The sequence below is a fragment of the Pieris napi genome, chromosome 20, assembly GCF_905475465.1.
Source record: "Pieris napi chromosome 20, ilPieNapi1.2, whole genome shotgun sequence".
In the NCBI taxonomy this organism is placed as follows: Eukaryota; Metazoa; Arthropoda; class Insecta; order Lepidoptera; family Pieridae; genus Pieris; species Pieris napi.
Window position 1 is genome coordinate 1,204,336 of NC_062253.1, and position 20,164 is coordinate 1,224,499.

General features: G+C 32.4%; 2 protein-coding genes across 2 annotated transcripts; one reads left to right on the forward strand and one right to left on the reverse strand.

The window, feature by feature from the left end:
- LOC125059635 (partitioning defective protein 6) lies at positions 1–17,687 on the reverse strand. The gene is made up of 7 exons (XM_047664142.1): positions 17,471–17,687; positions 16,694–16,919; positions 6,822–6,949; positions 5,524–5,621; positions 4,280–4,448; positions 3,443–3,573; positions 1–3,135 (listed from the first exon to the last, which is right to left on the reverse strand). The coding sequence occupies exons 1-7, from the start codon at positions 17,528–17,530 to the stop codon at positions 3,021–3,023; spliced, it is 927 nt and encodes a 308-aa protein (XP_047520098.1). The 5' UTR covers positions 17,531–17,687; the 3' UTR covers positions 1–3,020.
- A 366-nt stretch (positions 17,688–18,053) lies between these two features.
- LOC125059636 (coiled-coil-helix-coiled-coil-helix domain-containing protein 7) lies at positions 18,054–18,814 on the forward strand. Its single transcript, XM_047664144.1, has 3 exons — positions 18,054–18,236; positions 18,305–18,403; positions 18,506–18,814. The coding sequence occupies exons 1-3, from the start codon at positions 18,186–18,188 to the stop codon at positions 18,617–18,619; spliced, it is 264 nt and encodes an 87-aa protein (XP_047520100.1). The 5' UTR covers positions 18,054–18,185; the 3' UTR covers positions 18,620–18,814.
- The last annotated feature ends 1,350 nt before the right edge of the window (positions 18,815–20,164 follow it).

Here is a 20,164-nt window from a genome sequence, read left to right on the forward strand (position 1 = left end):
TTTCAATAAGAATATTTAATTACATACAACGCAAGTAAATTAAGGTGTAAATATATCTAGTAAACAATATAATTCATCCTTATATTTTGACCAATATATTGAGCCAATTAAAAACCACTGTAAAATTTCAATTTTAAGTACATCCAGATAATACAATAAATACTGATTTAATTAGCATAAATGCGTGATGTTTTCTCCAGATTTCATGGATATTTAGAAGACAATAAATGAATAATTTAAGGGCTACAGCTATTTTAAGATTTTCTTTAAGATACACGAACATCATCTTTGATCCTTGACCCACCAAAACGCAATTCCTATATCAGCACTTTTTATATTTTTCTTTACTATATATTTATAAGTTGTTATTGTTTGTATATTTATTTCCAGCAAAAATAGCTTTAATTTTTAATAGACGGACTTCAATGTTGAATTTTTGTATGCCAAGGTCGTGATACCAGCGACGATATATAGAAAGTTTTACATCGAAATTGCAAAAAATATCACGAATTGATAACCTCGGTTTCTTTAAGTCGATTTCTTCTAGCATATAGCTATCAAGTTATAGATTAGCGGTGCTGAAAGTGAAATCCTTTTTAACTGCCACATCGCATCTTCTCTTCTCTTAGCTAATAAAAGCTAAACGTGCGTTAAACAATTTTTAAGTCTTATAAACGCGATCTTACTACTCTTACAAAATTATTATAATGTCGGTAAATATTAAAATAATTGTAGCCCCTTAACACAGCAGTGATAGTAATGAATCTAATACTTATAAACAATACTTGAAAAAAAAAACCTACAAAATTACAAAATCACGAATACAAAAACTTCGCACATGTTTCTGAAAACTGTGCGTTTTTATAACGAAACGTTTATGGAATGTATTCATCGATTCTCCTTATTTAACTTTTATTTATTCACGTAAATGTAAGCGTCAACATCTAAATCGTAAAGATCTAATTTGACATTTTCGTGTCTGCTAAAGTACGAGAATCAGGCACTTTAATTGACGTAAGTACTTGAACAATTGCTTTTCCGATTCTTACTGATATGTGGCGTTACCCTTAAATTCTTAGGAGTATATAGTGATAACTAAAATAAGCTCTAAACTAAAATGCTTTGATCTAAACTAAAGTAAAACGACAAGAGTAACTAAATATAAAAGCATCATTGACAAATTCTCGTAAACCCTTCCAGTTCACGCTAATATTTGGATAACGTGATTAAAATCCTCTTACATCTAAATTTGTATAAACAACTAAGAATATGTGATATATAGTTGTAAAAATGTTTCATATAAATTATTGCTAAGGAGTCTCACAAGGCACAATATTAGGCCACAAACTATACACTGTCTTCAACAATGACGAAACATTTCGAGCAAATCGATTGGCAACAGTAAAGAGATTCAAGGCACTACTAACCTTAAATGGAATGTTATCAACAAATTCGCAAAACTAACATGATTAATAAATTAACGAATACTATAAATTCTTACTTTTTTATAATTTTAAACTCGAAAACATGAACGTTAGCACCTTCCATAGGAAGTGAAGTCTTAGTCTAAAGCATCATTGTCTGTATAATACAATACTTAAGTACAATACGTTTCTAAGTGTCCTTTCGAGTCGGTCCTTAGAGCTAAGTATGACCCTTAAGTCAAAAATGTATCTGATTTGACAAGTCATAATTGGCTCTAAGTACCGATTCTGAATCACAGAGTAAGAACAGATGGAATGCTGGAAAACTAACAAAGTAATGGAATGCTTGACATCAATAAAATTTATTGTCTATGAAGGACATACTAATACCTTATTTAAATTCTCCCAAATTATGACCAATTTTATCAATATGTTAAGGCCATCAAAGGAACTCTTTATTTCTAACAAAGCTATAACCAATGATAAATGCGATGATGATACACTATGAATGTTTCAGCACTATTTACCTATCATTTTTATTTAAATCCAAGGTCACAATGATATAACAAATACAAGTTCTGTTACCAAAAAAATTAGGATTTGAATGCAGTTAATATATTTCCAAATGTTAGGTAATTGAACCGATTACAATTACATTGTATTACTATTGTAAACATCCACAAACCAATATTTAACTGTTTTTAAGGCATTGATGTAGTCACAGATAGAAGTTCGGCAGAAGTGCAAATACGCTAAAAACGTGTCACACATCAAAATCGACAAAAAATACGGCATAAGGTATAGCACAGTAATAAAGAATTTCTAAAGTCACAATTTTTTATGACAATTACTTCATGCAATAAATCTTGAGTAGGAACTGTAAAACATGGTGCAAAAGTGCCGAACTGGTCTACTTATAATAAAAACTATTAACCATAAGGTGATCTCTTTTTTGTTACAGGAGGCAAACAGGCAGGAGGCTCACCTAATGTTAAGCGATACCGCCGCTCATGCAACACAATGCCAGAAGGCTCGCAAGCGCCCTGCCGGCCTTTTAAGAATTGTTACGCTCTTTTCGTAAAGGACCTTGGAAAAGTCGAATTGTTTCGGAAATACTTTAGTGAGCTGGTTCCACATGGTGGTGGTTCGCGGCAGAAATTGCCTTTGATCTTTATATTATACAATTTAAGGGTATAATGTGACTTGATCTTTAGCTTTAATGATTTCGTTCTAAGCTTTTTACCTTAACATTTACCATATTCTATCCGTCCAAAACTATGTTTTTATTCCATATATATATTATTTTAAAACAGTAATTCTGATTCATGCATAAGCTTACTTTCGTTTATAGTTGAAGTGACTTAGACTTTTCCCATAGTAATTTTTCCTTAGGGTTGCCTGGACGATATCTGTTAACAATAAGGCGCTTTCCTAATCACTTAAGTTACCTAACTATTTGTTCACTTTCGTTTTGTGTAAGTTACATATAATTGCTTTGCTATGCCTTATAAATTTCATCTCATTTAGTACTACCCTCATTTTAGCGTATATGCAGGACTACCCTCACTTTTCATTATGAAACCTTTGAAGTATGTACTAGAGATGAAGTATCTGGCCATCGTCCTTTCCTAGAGGCTGGTAAGTGTGTTCTTGGTCCTGCAGGGTCACAGCTGTAAGGTCTACTATCTCGTCTTGGTCTTCTTGGTCGAATCTGAAAGATTAGAAAACACAAAACATTAATTTGGACAGGTACAAGGCTGATCACCGCGCACCTTATGATATCGAAGTTAATTTAAAAATAAATCAATATTATTTATTCCACTCAAGGAAAGCATCTCAAAAACTGTTGAACCGATTTCGATGAAACATAACAAATACCTAGTTTCGTAAAAGGCTTAAATACAGATATATAAATTCCTTTTTTCCTTTGATGAAATAGACACAGAAATGTGTATTGTGTGATAACGGGATTTAAAAAAAAATGTTATTTTGTTTAATATTCTTGAAATCTATATTACCTATCTTCATCAGGCTCGCTCGAAGGTTGTGAGTTGCGACTGGCTTCGACGACCGGTAGACCCGCCCGTTGGTTCGCTGGACGAACCGTTATTATTAGATTCGACGAATTCGCTACCATCATGTCTGTCACCTGAAAGACATAAATAATATAAAATAAAAAGTGTATTATTTATCGGTTTTTAAATTATAATTTTGTTTTTTTTTTAATTTGGAGAACAAATTCTTCTCCTAATTTTAAGCAGCGGCGCGTAACGCGTGTGAGTGAATGAGTGAGTGTGTGGGTTTCAGTAGCATCTTCAACTCTGTGTAAGGTGTGTTCAGAAGCCAGTCCCTTAACAACTGTTTTTTGTAGTGTAATAAATATTTATATAATAATAATAAATCTTATGTACGCACAACGGACCAATTACGAGTCTAATTGCGGAGAAAGGAGTCCTACTACTACTACTACTAATAAATCTTATTAATTATAAACACGTAAATCAGTTGAAATGTACTAACTAGTCTTTCTAGAAAATAGTACTTAAGAGACAGCTTGGACTTTATTTAATACAGCATAACTTTATTTTCACATATTGGTCTTGAAATTTAATTTTTTTTCTATTCTTCTTTAATCATTACACATTTTATTATTATTTTTAAAAACACTGGTATTTTGATTAAGATATCCCATGGTAATTTTCGTTTGAAATACGGTACTGAGAAAGGCAATCTTTTATTAATTGTAATTTTTATTTCTAGATTATTCGGCTTATATGTGTAGTACTAAGTGTAATACAATTAAAGTCCTAGACCTAAATTGATACAATTTTATTGAGTAACATAAATGTAGTCACCTGATCCAAGGTCTTATTAGAAACGTCAATTCCGTTGACCTCTAACACTTCATCGTTGACTCCCAGCAGACCCGTGGACTCAGCCAGTCCCCCAGGCACCAGTCTGGAGATGAAGATGCCCGGGGACCGTTCCACGCCATTTGGCGTCACGCGGACCGAGGTTCCGTCTCTGGAACATCAAAAAAGAGTTTTTCAGTTTTCCCATAAAAAGTATGAAAAATATTAGTAAGTTTAAAAAAGTGTTTATGTATGTGCATCTTGATTAGCAGACACTATTTGTGTCTGGGCTCATGTGATAATATGCAAAAAAGAAACTTATAGAGTTAAAGACATAATTTAATATAATGTTTAAAAAAATCAATTTAAAATCAAAATTTCGTAAAAAGAAATTAATAAAATTATAAAATACTAGCAAACTCGGCGAACTCCGTTTCACCACCAGATGGCTTCGTTTTATGAAACATGGTTATTGTGCCTCACTCGACATAGATAGGTATAGTGTGTCGTGGACTTTTTTGTAGATATTTATAAGATCTACAATTACTTAGAACATTTTATGGTTCTATCTTTAATAGTTTAGGCAGGGTACGCAAAATAAGTAACTTTTTTGGTTGATTTTTTACACCTTGTGTCCGAAAAACCCTAATATCTTACGGAACCTATTTTTGTTCAAAATTAAATATAGCCTATATTACTCGTGGATAATGTAGCTTTCGAATGGTGAAAGAATTTTTAAAATCGGTCCAGTAGTTTATGAGCCTATTCATTACAATCAAACAAACAAACAAACAAAGTTTTCCTCTTTATAATATTAGTATAGATTTGTATTTTATATTTTATGCAAAATAATTTCTTGAAATCTCAAATGACGAATTGTTATACCACGTGTTTTTATTATAGAAGAAATAAATTAAATGTATTAATCTTCGACACTTTTAATATTTTAATGACAATTAAATTCATTAAATTCCTAACATATCTTCCTTTTTCCCTCCCTCTAAGTTGACATCTAAAGTATTAGATTTGTATAATTATGTACAATACATAGTTAAAAATAAGTTTCACTTCTGACATGTGTACTTTGTTTTTATATAATGTGTAAACATTATTTTAGCTTCTTTTGTTGTCAACAAACAACAATACAATACGCAGAGGCGATGAGAACTTGGAGAAACCGATCGTGATAACACGACGCTCAGACATGAGCTGCTGACTGAAGAGAGAGATGCAAGATAAAAGCTTACCTTATAAAAAAGCCAAGCGGTCTGTCTGATCCATGTTTGAGCAGCTTTACTCTTCTACATGTTTCTGGTACTATATCTACATCAATAATTGCTGATACCTGGAATTACAAAAAATACATTCATTTATTTTACTTAGCAAAATATTTTCTAAATTGAAATCCCAATTTAGTTTACAGACTTTTCTTCAGACAGAAACTTTTTGATTGAGGCTTTAATTATGTGTCGCTACATCCTTTTTAGGTTTGGGCCTCAGATTTCTGTACCTCTTTCATGATCATTTATAAATCTAATAGGAAAGTAGGTTATCAGCTTCCTGTGACACACACCGTCGACTTTTTCGGTGTAAGGCAAGCCGGTTTCCTCACGATGTTTAGACCTTTCGAGCGAATGTTAAATGCGCACATAGACAGAAAGTCCATTGGTGCACAGCCAGGGATCGCACCTACAACTTCAGAGATGAGATTCGCACGCTAAAGCTAGGCCAACACTGCTCCTTAGTAGAAAAATACTGAGATCAGGGTTAGAGCGCACTACAGCTGAAAGCATTCATGAAGAACGCATCCACGAATACATACTACTCGAATGCGTTCTTACCGCGAGTATTAACTAAAATTATATTAACAAAAATTATCAATACACTTCATTCACTTGTTATGACAATAAATAAAGAAGGGCCAGAACTATTCTGTTGCACAGATCGCCGTTATCAAAGACGTTGCGCCTACTGAATGCTGTCTCCGACACTATCGACATATTTATATGTTCGCAGACTGAGTTCACAGTAGCGATAGTAAGTATCTTATCATCCATAAAGTACGTCACACGAATTTTACAACTTTTGAACCCCTCCCCCCGTCCTTGTCACAGTTTGTCACATTTTTATAACCCCCCCTCCTGATGTGACGTCACACATTTTTTAAATTTATGTATGTATTTAAAAATAATCGAGAGAAAACAGCTATTTTCATTTAATCAATTAAATATAGATCAAGTTCGTAAATTTTTAAAATTTTTTATTCACATCCAAACTTTTCGTTTTAGTATTTAAAATTTTAATATGTGACGTCACAAAAGTATTAACCCCCCCATGCCCCTTGTCACACGATGTTACACTTCGGTGATACCCTCCCTCCCCATTAACGTGTGACGTGCTTTATGGACGGCCCCTATATATATATTTTTCGACATTATTGGTTCATTACTGTAACGTTAGTATAAGTATGTTTGTGTGTGTGGATTTGTGATTCCCATCCAGGATTAAACATCATTTCTACGAGCCTACATGCACTAGAGCTCACCATTCTAAAATCATGTGGGTTGGATATAGCGAGACCTTTGTTCTTGGCTGGCGTTCCACTCAATATTGACGAGATTATATTCCTAGGTCGCATCGTACCATAGCCATTTAGTTCTTCTAGACTGTCACCTGGAATTAAAAGCATACATGTCATTTACATGAGAAAAATAAAAATGTGTGCGTGTACTAGGTGTACACACGTAAGAAGTGAAACTTCTTTATGACCTTATTTTTCGAAAAATGATCTACTAAATGCAACTTAACGAAATTGGTTAAATAAAGTTTAACAAAAGGCTTTTATTATCATAGACATGAATACAAATACAATTATTTTATTTTACCTTATTACTACTAAGATTATTACAGAATTTCATTAATTGTAATAGAATTATTACTATCATTGTTATCGTTATTATATATTTTTGTTATTAATGGCTTCGAATCTCTTCGGATCAACCGTGGTAGGGACAAGAAAAAGATGGCGCGTAACCGAAAAACGTGACGATTTGCTACAAAATTTCTCTCATACGTCGATAAAAAATTCATTCTAACGCCGATAAAGAAGTTCGACTTCAAAAAGCAACATGGCGCGTAACCGAAAAACGTGACGATTTGCTACAAAATTTCTCCCATACGTCGATAAAGAAGTTTCACTTCAAAAAGCAACATGGCGCGTAACGGAAAAATGTGACGCGTAACGAAAAAATGTTACACAAATTTTTTTTCCAACCCCGATAAAGAAGTTTCACTTCAAAAAATTTAAAATAAAAAGTAAAATATATGACGCCACCGTACGTTGTTTCCATTGTGTACTTTAATACAAGTGTTGAGCATATGTCATCGGGGTTCAAACACACAGCCCGAGTTGAGAATCGCTGCTCTTGGAGCAAATAAGTATTAATGCCATACAGAGACCATTGACAATGACTAACAGCTTCCAAATTAGGCATTGAACTAGATAACTATCTTTGTTAACTCTCACAGTTAACACGATATCTAAATATTGTACTAACACTAGCTGACCGGGCAAACGTCGTTTTGCCATGATTATTTATAATAAAAAAATAGGGGTTGATTGTAGAGGGGTGAAAGTTAGGGGTTGTATGTATTTTTTAATGCTGTATCAAAAAAAAAAAAACAGAAAAAAATATCTAAAAATAAAATAAAAATTTAGGGGTGGAAAATAGATGTTGTCCGATTCTCAGATATACCCAATATGCACACAAAATTTCATGAGAATCGGTCGAGCCGTTTCGGAGGAGTTTAACCACAAACACCGCGACACGAGAATTTTATATATTATATTAATAAATGTTTTATTTGCAAAGAAAATTGTCCGTTCTGATTAATCAATTACAAACAACCTTATAAAAATACGCATGCACAGCATATTAAGTATCATAATAATAATAAAGCCCATTTATGTCCAATCTTTAGAAATTTCGAACAGTTTAGTTATGTTATATATTTTTTTCTTTTTATCCTAATAATACTCGGAACAAACGCAGGCTGCAATTTCCCCGTACTAGACTATCTAAAGTTAGTAATTCTTTTTTGGGAAAACGGATACTTTTCTTTAATAAAATCCCAGAGGCTCTTTTATCACTGCCTTTTAATAAATTTAAGAAATGTATTAAAGAAAAACTGTGTAAAAAGGATTACTATAAAGTTAACGATTATGTAGTGATAAAAGGGCCTGGGACTAGTGCCAGACAGACTATTTCACCATGCCTCCTGCTGATAGAGGAAAAATCTTTATTATTATTACCTAAAATGTCATGTGGAACATGGTGTAATGGTTGCAGCTCCTTACAAACATTTTGTAAAACAAAAACTAGGCGATTGAAGAGAGTGGCGGAGAGTTTATTGCCAGTTCTTCTATTCCGTTCTACGCCCTTGATTTGAGAACTGGCATTAAATGTAAAATTAGAAGCATTTCATATATTTTTTTTGACGTTCATAAGTGTACATTGTGTTACCTACATAAATAAATGATTTTGACCTTTTTTTAAATTTACTATTTATCAAATTTTCATTGTTATTACTACGTACGTTAATAATATTGTAAATACTTAATACTAATGTATTGTGTTGGAAATTAATACATAATTTATTATTAACTAATTTTGACGTAGTAGTTATTTTACTTGTCGAATCCATCATTCTGACTGCAATTCGGGTATTTCATAAAAATAAACAAAAAACTACTTTCACTTAATAGAAATATGATTTAATTATTATAATTTAACCTTGATTACGCAACTATCAAAACCTCTACATCCATGACGCAAAATCTGTGTGACGTCAACCGTGATGCGCACGCGACGATGATCACACTTTCCTGGATTAATTAAAGTAAATTTCTAGGAAAAATAATTAAAGCTCTCTATAACTTAGTTCTGAATGGTAGGGGAGCCCACGATGCTAAATGGGGATTTACTCGAGCGTCGTAGAGACCTATTGGGATGCAAAGCTTAGATAATAAGAAGAAAAAAATGTTATATGATATATACCTTTTCATCGGTGGGGGAAGCGGCTATAGATTGTTAAATATGTAAAAAAAAACTGTTGCGTGGACATCCTCGAGCGCGTCAGATATTGATAGCATCAATGCCCTACGTATTTTTAATAATGTACGTATGTTAATCTGATCGTTTGCATGATGCGGGTGGTTGTATTTAAGGGATGAAAATGAAAAAAAAATAAAAATTATCGAGCGCGTCAGATTTTCTAAGGGAGTGTTAAGTGCACCAAAAAAAAGCTCTCATTCACTAATCTGACGATTTCGATGGGACGCAAACCCACGGCCATTTTCATAATTTGCAAAAAAAAATCGCAATTTTGAAATACTCAAGCGCGTCAGATTTAGATATATGTGGTTAATCTTTATGTTCTAAACGTACTGTCTCATAATCTGACGATTATCTAGAGGGATTCGCCTGATCTGACAATTTTTTTTTAGAAAAACGGTTCACCTAAAGGGCCATCCCTGCAACTTCCCGCTAATTCCATTCCTGGGCGCTTAAAATTGATATTTTGAGCTCGCTGAGTTCAAAGAAATAACATTTCTATGCATTTGAGCTCTCCCAGCTTGAAAGTCTGATAGAAGTTTCATAGAACACTATTTTTGGAATTTTCAAACCGCAATAACTTTTGAATGGATCAAGCAATTTTCACGCGGTTGGCGGCATTCGACGCAGTTTTATCATCCTCATAAGTAATTTTGCAATTTTAATTGATCGAACCACAAATTTCGGAGTAATCCCGTAAAAACACTTTTTCGGGTTTCTTTCGTTCACGATATCTCTCGAACGAATCAACCGCTTTTGACCGGCGTGGTGGCGATCGACGTGGTTTTTCAAGCTCAAAGGCGGATTAGTTTTTGAAGTTGATCGATAAAGAAACCACTTTAAAAAAAAATATTTCTTATTTTTTTAAGATTTTTCAAAATTTCTCAAAATCTATCGGTCCGAATCGGTTCAAATTCACAGGAAATGTAATTTTGAGGGAAATATTTAGAACGCCGTTTAGTAGATTCCGATCGGTTTAAGGAAATGTAGGCATCAAGCAGCTGCACGCATTTAACTTTATCCACGAATTTTTGTTATTTCGGCTTGCGGAAATCGTCAGATTATATATTTTTCATTATTCTTGAATTATTTCCTTCAAAATAAAAAAAAAATTAGCTACGCTCGAGAATGTCGAGATGACGTTTTTTTTTTACAACTTTGTTGCCCTCCCCTTTTTTTCCGTCACTCTCAAATTGTCAGATTAGTGGAATATACACTTTTTAGGATGTAATTAAGGTAGGGTACCTTAATCTGACGCGCTCGGGAATTTCTGATGGTCAATTTTTTTTACTAATCTGATCCTGTCTCCTTCACGCGCGGCCTTATATATGGGCCTCATATTTTGTGGAGGTACTTAACCGGGTACAAGGTATCCCCCTATATATTAATCTGCCGCGCTTTAGTAAATCCCGAAATCCCCTCTTGGGCTCCCCTACCAGAAGGACGGTTCTGGGATAATTAAGTTTCTTTTTTAAGTGTAACAGGGGGTTAACGGCATCACCTGATGTTAAGTAATATGGACATTCTCAATGCCAGAGGGCTCGCGAGTGCAGAAAAAGAAAAGACCTTGTAAGAAGAAGAAGGTACGCTGTTTTCTTGAAGGATTTTAAGTCGAATAGGTTTGGAAATACTTCAGGTAGCTAATTCTAGATAATGGTGGTGGCAAAAACTGCCTTAAGAAAAGCTGAAACACGGATGTCGAGGTGATACGGGTGGAATTTCGTATTCTGCCTCGACGTACGATAGTAAATTTGTTTGATGATTTGCTATTTTAAAAGAGTATCGAGAGTTTTTTACGCCGGCTTTTTCTTTCGGCCTACACCCTCTGTCTTCTTTGCCGATGAGTAGGGATGCCTACAAATTCAAATATAATGACGTGGTGATACATGTATCTTATGTTTCATAATAAACATATATATTTTATTTTATTTAAAACTCAGCTGCTGGTATTAATAAAACAAACATCTGAGCATTCTCCATGGTAAATACAGTAGAAGATGCAGAGAGATCCCACATCTCTACGCAACGCGAAGAGATCAAGCCGCTCGGAAATTGACTGAACGGCAAAAATGAAAAATCTGTTTAGATCTAGAACCTTCCCTGATACACTATAAGCCTTTGTAATGTTTTGTCCTTCTTCCTCTCGTGACACTTTACACGTAACAAAACATTCTTTAACTATGTTAGGCTTATGGTACGTGTATAAGGCCGTAAGGATATATGGTACATAAATGCCTTTGACCTTATATGTATTAGGTACTTAATGAATGTTCAAGCCCTATTAAGGATAGTAGCCTAGTCAAACCATAATATTCGTAACAATTATTTTAATAGTATCTTTAGAAAGATATTAAAGTATTAAATCGCAAATCGATTTTCCATATAAATGAATTTCGATATTTATCACACAACACGCGGTACGTAAGACGGTACGACGGTAAGACGGACGTCTTCTTTTCGCAAAAACTAGAGTATTAGTATGTACTAAAAACTAAAATATTTTATTTTTTAGAAATTTATTATATTCACCGTAATTGTCATATATTTTACGTGGTGTTCTTTAATACATAAATATAAAAAAAAAAGCATTTAATTCAGACCATTAAAAATATAGCTTTTCTATAAATTTATTTTCCTATAAATTATGTATTTAAAGAGTGTTTATTATATTTTAAAGCTAAGAGACGCACGACACAATAGTGAGAATGAAAAACAAATGGCGCGTTCACTTTGATTGTCATTTGTCAACACGATGACACTTGACACTATATGTTCCGTTTATCCAATCACAATAAAACGCACGTATCTTTCGTCTGTCATTCTAACCCCTTAATTGAATTTTCTTCAATAAGAGAGTGTGATAATAAAGCGTGAATTGGCGCTGTCTTTTTGTTCGCACTTTATAACCAAAGATAGTCGATATTCATAGAACGAAAGTTGAAAGCACAATACTGATTACTAAAATCATGTATGATGTTATAATTACTAACATAACAGTAATCATAATCTATGCGCCCGCCGGTGGCTGGAATATATTTGCATAAACAAGTGTTTACGGTAGTACATTTAATAAATCTGTTAAAATACATTAAACACCTGGAAATGAGTGACTCCAGACATCAGATCCTGGGTGGCTTATATGATTGATGGTTTATATCTTCCAACCTTCCAGGTTAAAAGCGTAATATTTATCACCAAAGACTATTTTGATAGTCAAATTTTCTTATAGATTCCCAGAATTGACGACACCCCTATTACAATGTTTTACAATGTCTATTGTCTGTAGCGCTAATATCAAAAACATTTACGTACTACAAAATCTCAATTTTGAAGTCGTGATTGCTATTGCAACTTTTCAATGTGAATGTGTCGCTAACCGAAGCAGCCAGAGCCGTAGGTTAGGAAATAATAATTTCAGTATTAAATTCGTATCTAACAATGCGTCTGTGCTGATGGCGTTAGGAAACAAGACGAAAAACGAACTAATACAGAAATGTCCCCATGCACTGGAGGCAATAACCCTGACAAACAGGGTTACTCTAGTGGATCGCTCGGCAATGATGCTGCCACCGAGCTTGCAAGAGGATCCGGCTGGCCCAAAACGGCCCTTCCCTTGCCCTTCTCGCAAGTGCAAATGCTGGATTCGCCAAACATTCACAAAACTCCAAAATGGCGCACTGCTAGCAGCAAACCTGCTAGTGACAAAGCGACTTCTAAGCCTCAACAGAATTAATAATAGGGAAATTTACGGGGCAATACGGGTTGTACTATACTATTAAAATAATTCAATAAAAAAGAGGACAACTGGCGGCCTTATCGCTTTTGAGCGATCTCTTAGGTAATCAATTAGAGAAAAAAATTAAGTTATGGGTATGCGCAAGAAGTGCAGAAATACATGACATTTAGTTATTTAAACAAAACTAATGGAACAAAGCAATTAAAACACATGTAAACATTTAAAGGGACAATAATAAAAAAGGAATGTGTCCTTTTTTATTATTGTCTTTTATTGAATTACGATAATTTTATAATTAAAAAAATATGACTAGTTAATCTGTAGAACCTGTTTGACATGTAGATAACGATACCATAAGCCCATAGGTGTGTCGCATTCTATGTTAATTCGTCGCCATAACTGATCAATGATGAACACGCTATACGTCATTTCATTAATGAATGCGGCAAATGAGATTAGAGAGAATCGATGGAGGAAAATTATGCATTAATAAGACAGCAAACATTTACAGAAGTTATATAAAAATCTGTTAGAATAATTTATTAAATCTTTAGGCAAAAATTAAATAAGTTAAGTTCGGTGACGGTTGTTGCAGATATGTTAAATTAAACACTTTTTTTGAAGCTGGATAACAACTAGCTATAATTGTTTAAAACATGAGCTTATAGCTTATAACATTAGGGGTAGTGGGGTTGCGACGCTGGATTAACAAATCTAAGGGCCGATTTACATTATCTTAGTGTTTAGGAGAGTGCTTTAGTACAAATTGAAAGGCAAGTTCTTTAGCGTAGCGTTTACTAAAGCAAGTAGCGTTTACATGTTTCTACTAAAGTACTATCCTAAAGCACTCTCCTAAACACTAAGATAATGTAAATCGGCCTTAACTTGCCTTATTGAAGAGTTCGTAAATCTAAGTGACACTTATGTTATTGGCCCGAGAATGTTAAATTACAATTTATGAGTGTGGTAAAAACTAAAGGGCTCATTTTGGCTTCAAGTGTGCGATGATTGCTTACATTTTATTTACGCTTTTACTTATTAACTAAAATATATATATGCAATTTAAGTAAAGTTAGGATACATAGCTCTCGACAAATTAATCTTGTTTTTTTCTAATGTAACTTGTCAAATAATAAAACAAAAATCAGCGACACAACCTTTTTAGATCTGTGCCTCAGATTTATGTATTTGTTTCATGATCATTTTTCATTTAAATACACAAGATAAGCCTCCTGTGCCTGACTCATGTCGACATTTTGGGTGTAAGGCAAGCCTGTTTCCTCACGATGCTTTCCTTCACAGTTCGAGCGAACGTTAAATGCGCACATAGAATGAAACTCCATTGGTTCACAGCCGGAACCTACGACCTCAGAGTCGTCTCATAGTCGCACGCTGTAGCCATTAGGCCAACCCTGCTCAAATTGCTACTTTTACTTTTTATATATATACAAAGACAATGTAGAATATAACTAAAAAGGTCGGAAGGGTCGTGCCAGCTATCAGCTGCCAACAAAATATTACACGGAAGGTGGACCTCAATTTGTGCCTTTTTTAATTATTTAAAGGCCTTTTGATACAGACCCTAAAAATTATTTGTTTAAATGGAATATAAAGGAAGGAATGATTTAGACCTTGCATATAAAATACGTGTAATTGTGAACTGTGATCAGAAAATTTCTAGGCTAACGAAATATTTTGGCCAGCCTAATAAGCCTAAGCCTACAAATTTATGGAGCTAAGAATGTGATTGCTTAGCTCCATAAATTTATGATAAGTGTAATATTACGTATGTATATATGGTATTTTTATCCCTCATTGTTGTAATGTTTCGTATTTTGTATTTTTTTTACTCTTTAGTTTATAAGGAATTAGAAATTTGTTCTGTGTAGCCCTTAAGGCACCTAGTTTAATCTCTTTAGAGGTTTTTAGGCGTTTTCCGTACTTTTAAATAAAAAAAAATGTGCGTGTACTAGTGTACACACGTTCGAAGTGAAACTTCTTTATGACCTTATTTTTCGAAAAATTATCTATATGCAACTGACTTTACAGAAATTGGTTAAATAAAGTTAAATTAGATAAAGTTTAACAAAAGGCTTTTAATATCACAGACTTGAATACAAATAATACAATTATTTCATTTTACCTTATTACCACTAAGATTATTACAGAATTTCATAAATTGTAATAGTATTTTTAGTATGTGATACTAGATAGATTCTAACAAATTTGTTATTAATGGTTTAGAATCTCTTCGAATCAACCGTGGTACGGACAAGAAAAAGACGCGCGTAACGGTCAAATGTGACGCGTAACCGAAAAATGTTACACTAAATTTTTTTCCAACCCCGATAAAGAAGTTTCACTTCAAAAAAAATACAAAGATGATAAGTGTTTTTAGATAGAAATACTAAGACTTTTCAATTTAAGTGGTCAAATCTAATATATTTCAGAGAAATCGGTGGTTAAGGATAAAAACAATATACAAATATGAACCATTTTACCTACAACTGTTTATGTACAGTTAGTTGGGATATATTGTATAAGTACTCTCACAATTAGTAGGTTTGGGATTAGCGAACCATGACGGAATAGAATGACTCGAAAATTGAATGGAATAAAACTAGCTAAGGTCATCAAACATAGGATTGTAATTCTAAATTTATTTAATTATTCAATAAATCTTTTAAATATTATGGATTTTTAAAGATATGTTATTTACAAACTTTCACTTATAAGGCAAAGTTGCTTATAGATTTAATGTTTTGACAATAATTTATAAGAGGCGCTAAATGTCACTCTTGTATGTCATCTATGTATTGGATTTTGACAAATGGGAGTTATAAGTCGCACATAGTTGTTCCTTATCTCAGCCAGACTTTCTTACACTAACAAGCTACCTTTAAATTACTGTTATTGTTCCTGAAGCTGTGTTAAGCCAGGAAATTATCGAAAAATTTGAATAGTAGTTTTAGTTTTGAAATGTCATTTTGATTATATCCTTATTAAAGGATTTTATTTAATAAATATATTTGAAGGTAACAATTCTTACATGCAACATTTAAGAGTATGACAGAATAACAAAACTACCAAATTAGTTAACCAATGACTTGATTTACAATTATCTATGTACAAAGTTTTCCAAATGTAAATAATAAATTAAAAATATCTAAATAAAAAAATGTGTCCTAGAATTAGAATTTAATTAAGATACCAGTATTATATATATTACAACTCTACTTAACTTCAAAGGCAAATAATGATAATTCAATAAATAAGTAGGCTAAGACGTTTGTATGCAGGTTACAAGAAGCAATCATTAAATCAATTAAGGTTCTCAATTGTGTACTACTTAAGTTCTGATATAATACTTTTTAGTGTCCGTAATGATTGAAAATCAATATACATATTTAACAGAAGTTGAAAGTACCATCCAACCATCCTAGGGGTAAGTGGCTTCCTGTATTTTTTGTTACTGTTTTAAGCAAGGTACTACCCTAAGGTAGTTAGCCTCCTGTCAAGCTGGCAGCTTGAATAATATACTATTCTGTCTATAAGTAAAATACATACCTTTCCTTTGAATTATAACCCTTAACAATGGCCTTGCTGTAAGTAACGCCCGAGCCAAATTATCATCATTATTGATTGGTAGAAGGTCACCATCCCGAGGATCGGTATAACTTATTAAAAAGGTCACATCATGAAGTCCATGTAATTTCTCTATTAATGCTTTAAAATCCTCATATTTCAGTTTTTCTGATTTGTTTAAGGAGAAACGTCTGAATTCTGCATCAAACTGTAACAATAGAATTTATATTGAAAATATAGTTCTATACAGGATAAACCTAAAGCCTATATAGAATTATTACTATTTACTAAAATTGTAATAATAATCTTTATGAAAATAAAATAAAATTTATGACACAGGAGATTAAAATTAATTTTATTTATTTATGTAAGAGAAAATTAAGACTGTGAAAGAAAAGGCATTCACAGTGGCACATAGACTTTTATTCTCTTCTATCCTTACTTTATTATGATTTAGAAAAAATATAGATGTATTTCTCCCAAGTACTGTGAATGCTAGAAAAATAGTTGAGTATAAACTTATCTCGGAGATCTAAAGTCAATGTTTAACTAACAAAAATTAAGCCTTAAAGTATGAACGTATGTGTTCGTTAACAGTAGAGATAATCAAGAATCATTGTTTCATCAAGGGCAATTATTTCATCAAGCATGTCCACCTAAAGTTGGTAAACAGACACCATATAATGCTTTATCTTAAACAAACAATTTCACCCACTCTTAACGCCGTTTTATGGTAAAAGAAATTAGAAATTTGAATACCTTAGTCTTTACTTCCACACTTTGACTGTCAATACGAGCGGCGATCTTATTCTTCGACATTTCGAAAGCATTTAACACTTACACTTACAATAAAGTTCCATCAAAATATTTAAGCACTTAATACAAGAATAAACATTGTAAAGTTTAAAAAAAACTATGAAACGAGATTTTAACACCAACACTCGCGTCGAAAAATATTCTAAATTAAAAGTAGACTTCTTATTACAGAATATTTAGAGCATTAGTAATAATCTACCAATAATAACAACGTTTGCCTAAGCAATAGCTTTTTTGATTGGTTAAAATACACTAAGAAAAACTTACAACGAAAACTAGCGTCGTTTCAATGTACGCAGCATAGTATTTTGTTATTAAGGAGTCTGAACTCTGTTTTTCAAGTACAGTTAAAATAACTTCATATTCAATCTAAGTTTTGATCATCATTGTTTTTTATAAAAAAAGTGCGTTAACTAATAACTTAGGCATTAACACTTAACAGTCTACTATAATATTAATACATATTATCATCATGTGACATTCCAGGGTTACTGTCAGTTTTAAACATATAAATTATAAACTAAAATTTGTCAATGTCAAAATACTGGCAAAAATTACAAAAACAATACTGTAAATAGCATGGATTTGCTCTGATTACCCCAAATCAATTATTAATCAATAATTTCTGCTTATAAAATATACAACAAAAATAAGAATTATGCCCTCTTTAAAAAATCCTGATGCTGAGCGCAATAACCCTTGTCTAAAGGTAATAATCTAAATTAAAGCCAATTTAAAGCAGGCCTTTTTTTTAATTGCATAACATTTAAATTTCAGGAACAAGAAGCTTCCTACAGGTGTTTGGATAAAAATGGATTTGATGCAGAGAAGTGTGAATTATATTTTGATAACTACAATACATGTAAGAAGTTTTGGGTAAGTTTATTTTAGTTTCTATGAATAGTGTTATTTAGTTCAAACTGTATTATAAATTAACCCATAGAATTTTTCGTTCTTTAAATTATTAATTTATTTTAGGGTAAAGTATCCAAAGATCGCAGAGCAAAGGGCCTAACTCCTTACCTTCCTGACCTCACAGAGAGAGATCATGTCAAACAGGAGTACTTGAAAAACGTTTATTTTACTTCATAATATAAATTAAAATTATTTATTAAACTAATTAGTTAAATTAACTTTTCAAACAAATATTGTTTTACATATTACAGAGGTTATTTGATGCCTTGAGCCTATTTTAAGACTTAAAAGTCAGATTTTCTAATGATAGTTTATTTTTAAGCTATCAAAAAAAAAGATTTATTAAAAGGTAAATAAAATATTGTTATATTATTATGTTTTTATTTGTTCACAAAAATAAAGGTTGCGTTGAAGCTGTGTTGGCCAAAACAAGCCATTAAGGATATTTTTAAACAGCTTTTGTCTACAGAACAGAGTTACTTTGCTTAGTGATAAAAATATTCTATGTTGCAAGTATTCAAAATAAGAGTATTTTCAAAATTTCCTTTTCTACCTACATTTTAAACTATGAAGGCATGTCAGGAAGAACTTGTTGACAAAGTACATGATATATTAGTTATATACAAATATGCATAGTGTAACATAAGTTATGTTACAAAAGAACCTATGACCAACCATAAATAAATAGTAACCAGAGTTAATGCCAAATTAAATTTATCATTTATATATGAATTGTACAAGAATAATTATATGACTTCTTTTTGGTAATTGCTGTTGAGTCAACTTATTCTGTGAGGTATTGCTCCATTAACAATTAATATTGTGAACTGCCACAGCTAAAAATACCAATAAATATAATACAGATAAAAGTTAAAGCATACAAATATCAAATACTGTTAAATTTTTATTTAGCTGTTTCATTGCTTTGCACAGAAATGCATGGGCATATATAAATTTTAAATTTGTTACTAATTCTATACATCTATTGGATGGTAATGGACAAAAACACTTCCGAGACTGGCGTGATCTATTAATGCCTATTTGTAGGGAAACGGTCACATGCCCAAATGTGAGCTTGTTGCAAAGTATGCTTGTCTAGAGGCCAGGGTAGCCAGTTGAGTAAACCTACAATATATTTAAAATACAATCTCATGGTAAAAATTAATTATAATTTTGATACGCATTGAAATAATTTTTTGAAGTTATACTTCTTTAGGCGCGTTAGGGAAAAATGATGGGAGTAAATTTTTACAATGCGCGCGCACACCGTCATAAATAACCGACACCCTGAAGTAATCTATAGACAACATTTTAGTTTATTCTATCGTTAGTGTCGTTTTTTCTACAAACATAGATAACATTTTTTAAAGATTTTTATCTTGTTACGCCAAAGAAGTATAACTTCTAACGCGTGTACATTAGTACACACACGTTTTTTTTAAATAAACAGTTATCACTAGAATGGTTGTGTGAGTATTCAATTATACAATCTGGTTGCTTAATTAACTTATTAAGAATTCTGCAGTGAAGTAAATCCTACAATCGAAATGTAAAGGCAGCTGCGAGATATGACTTATGTGTGTACTATAAGGCAACTTTACTAAGCTAGGTAAAGATTAAAAGCTAAATACAACATCTTCATACAACCATCGTTCTGAATATTGTTAAAAATATATGAATAATATGTAACAATAACCCCGTAACCTCCTATGAAAAGCATAA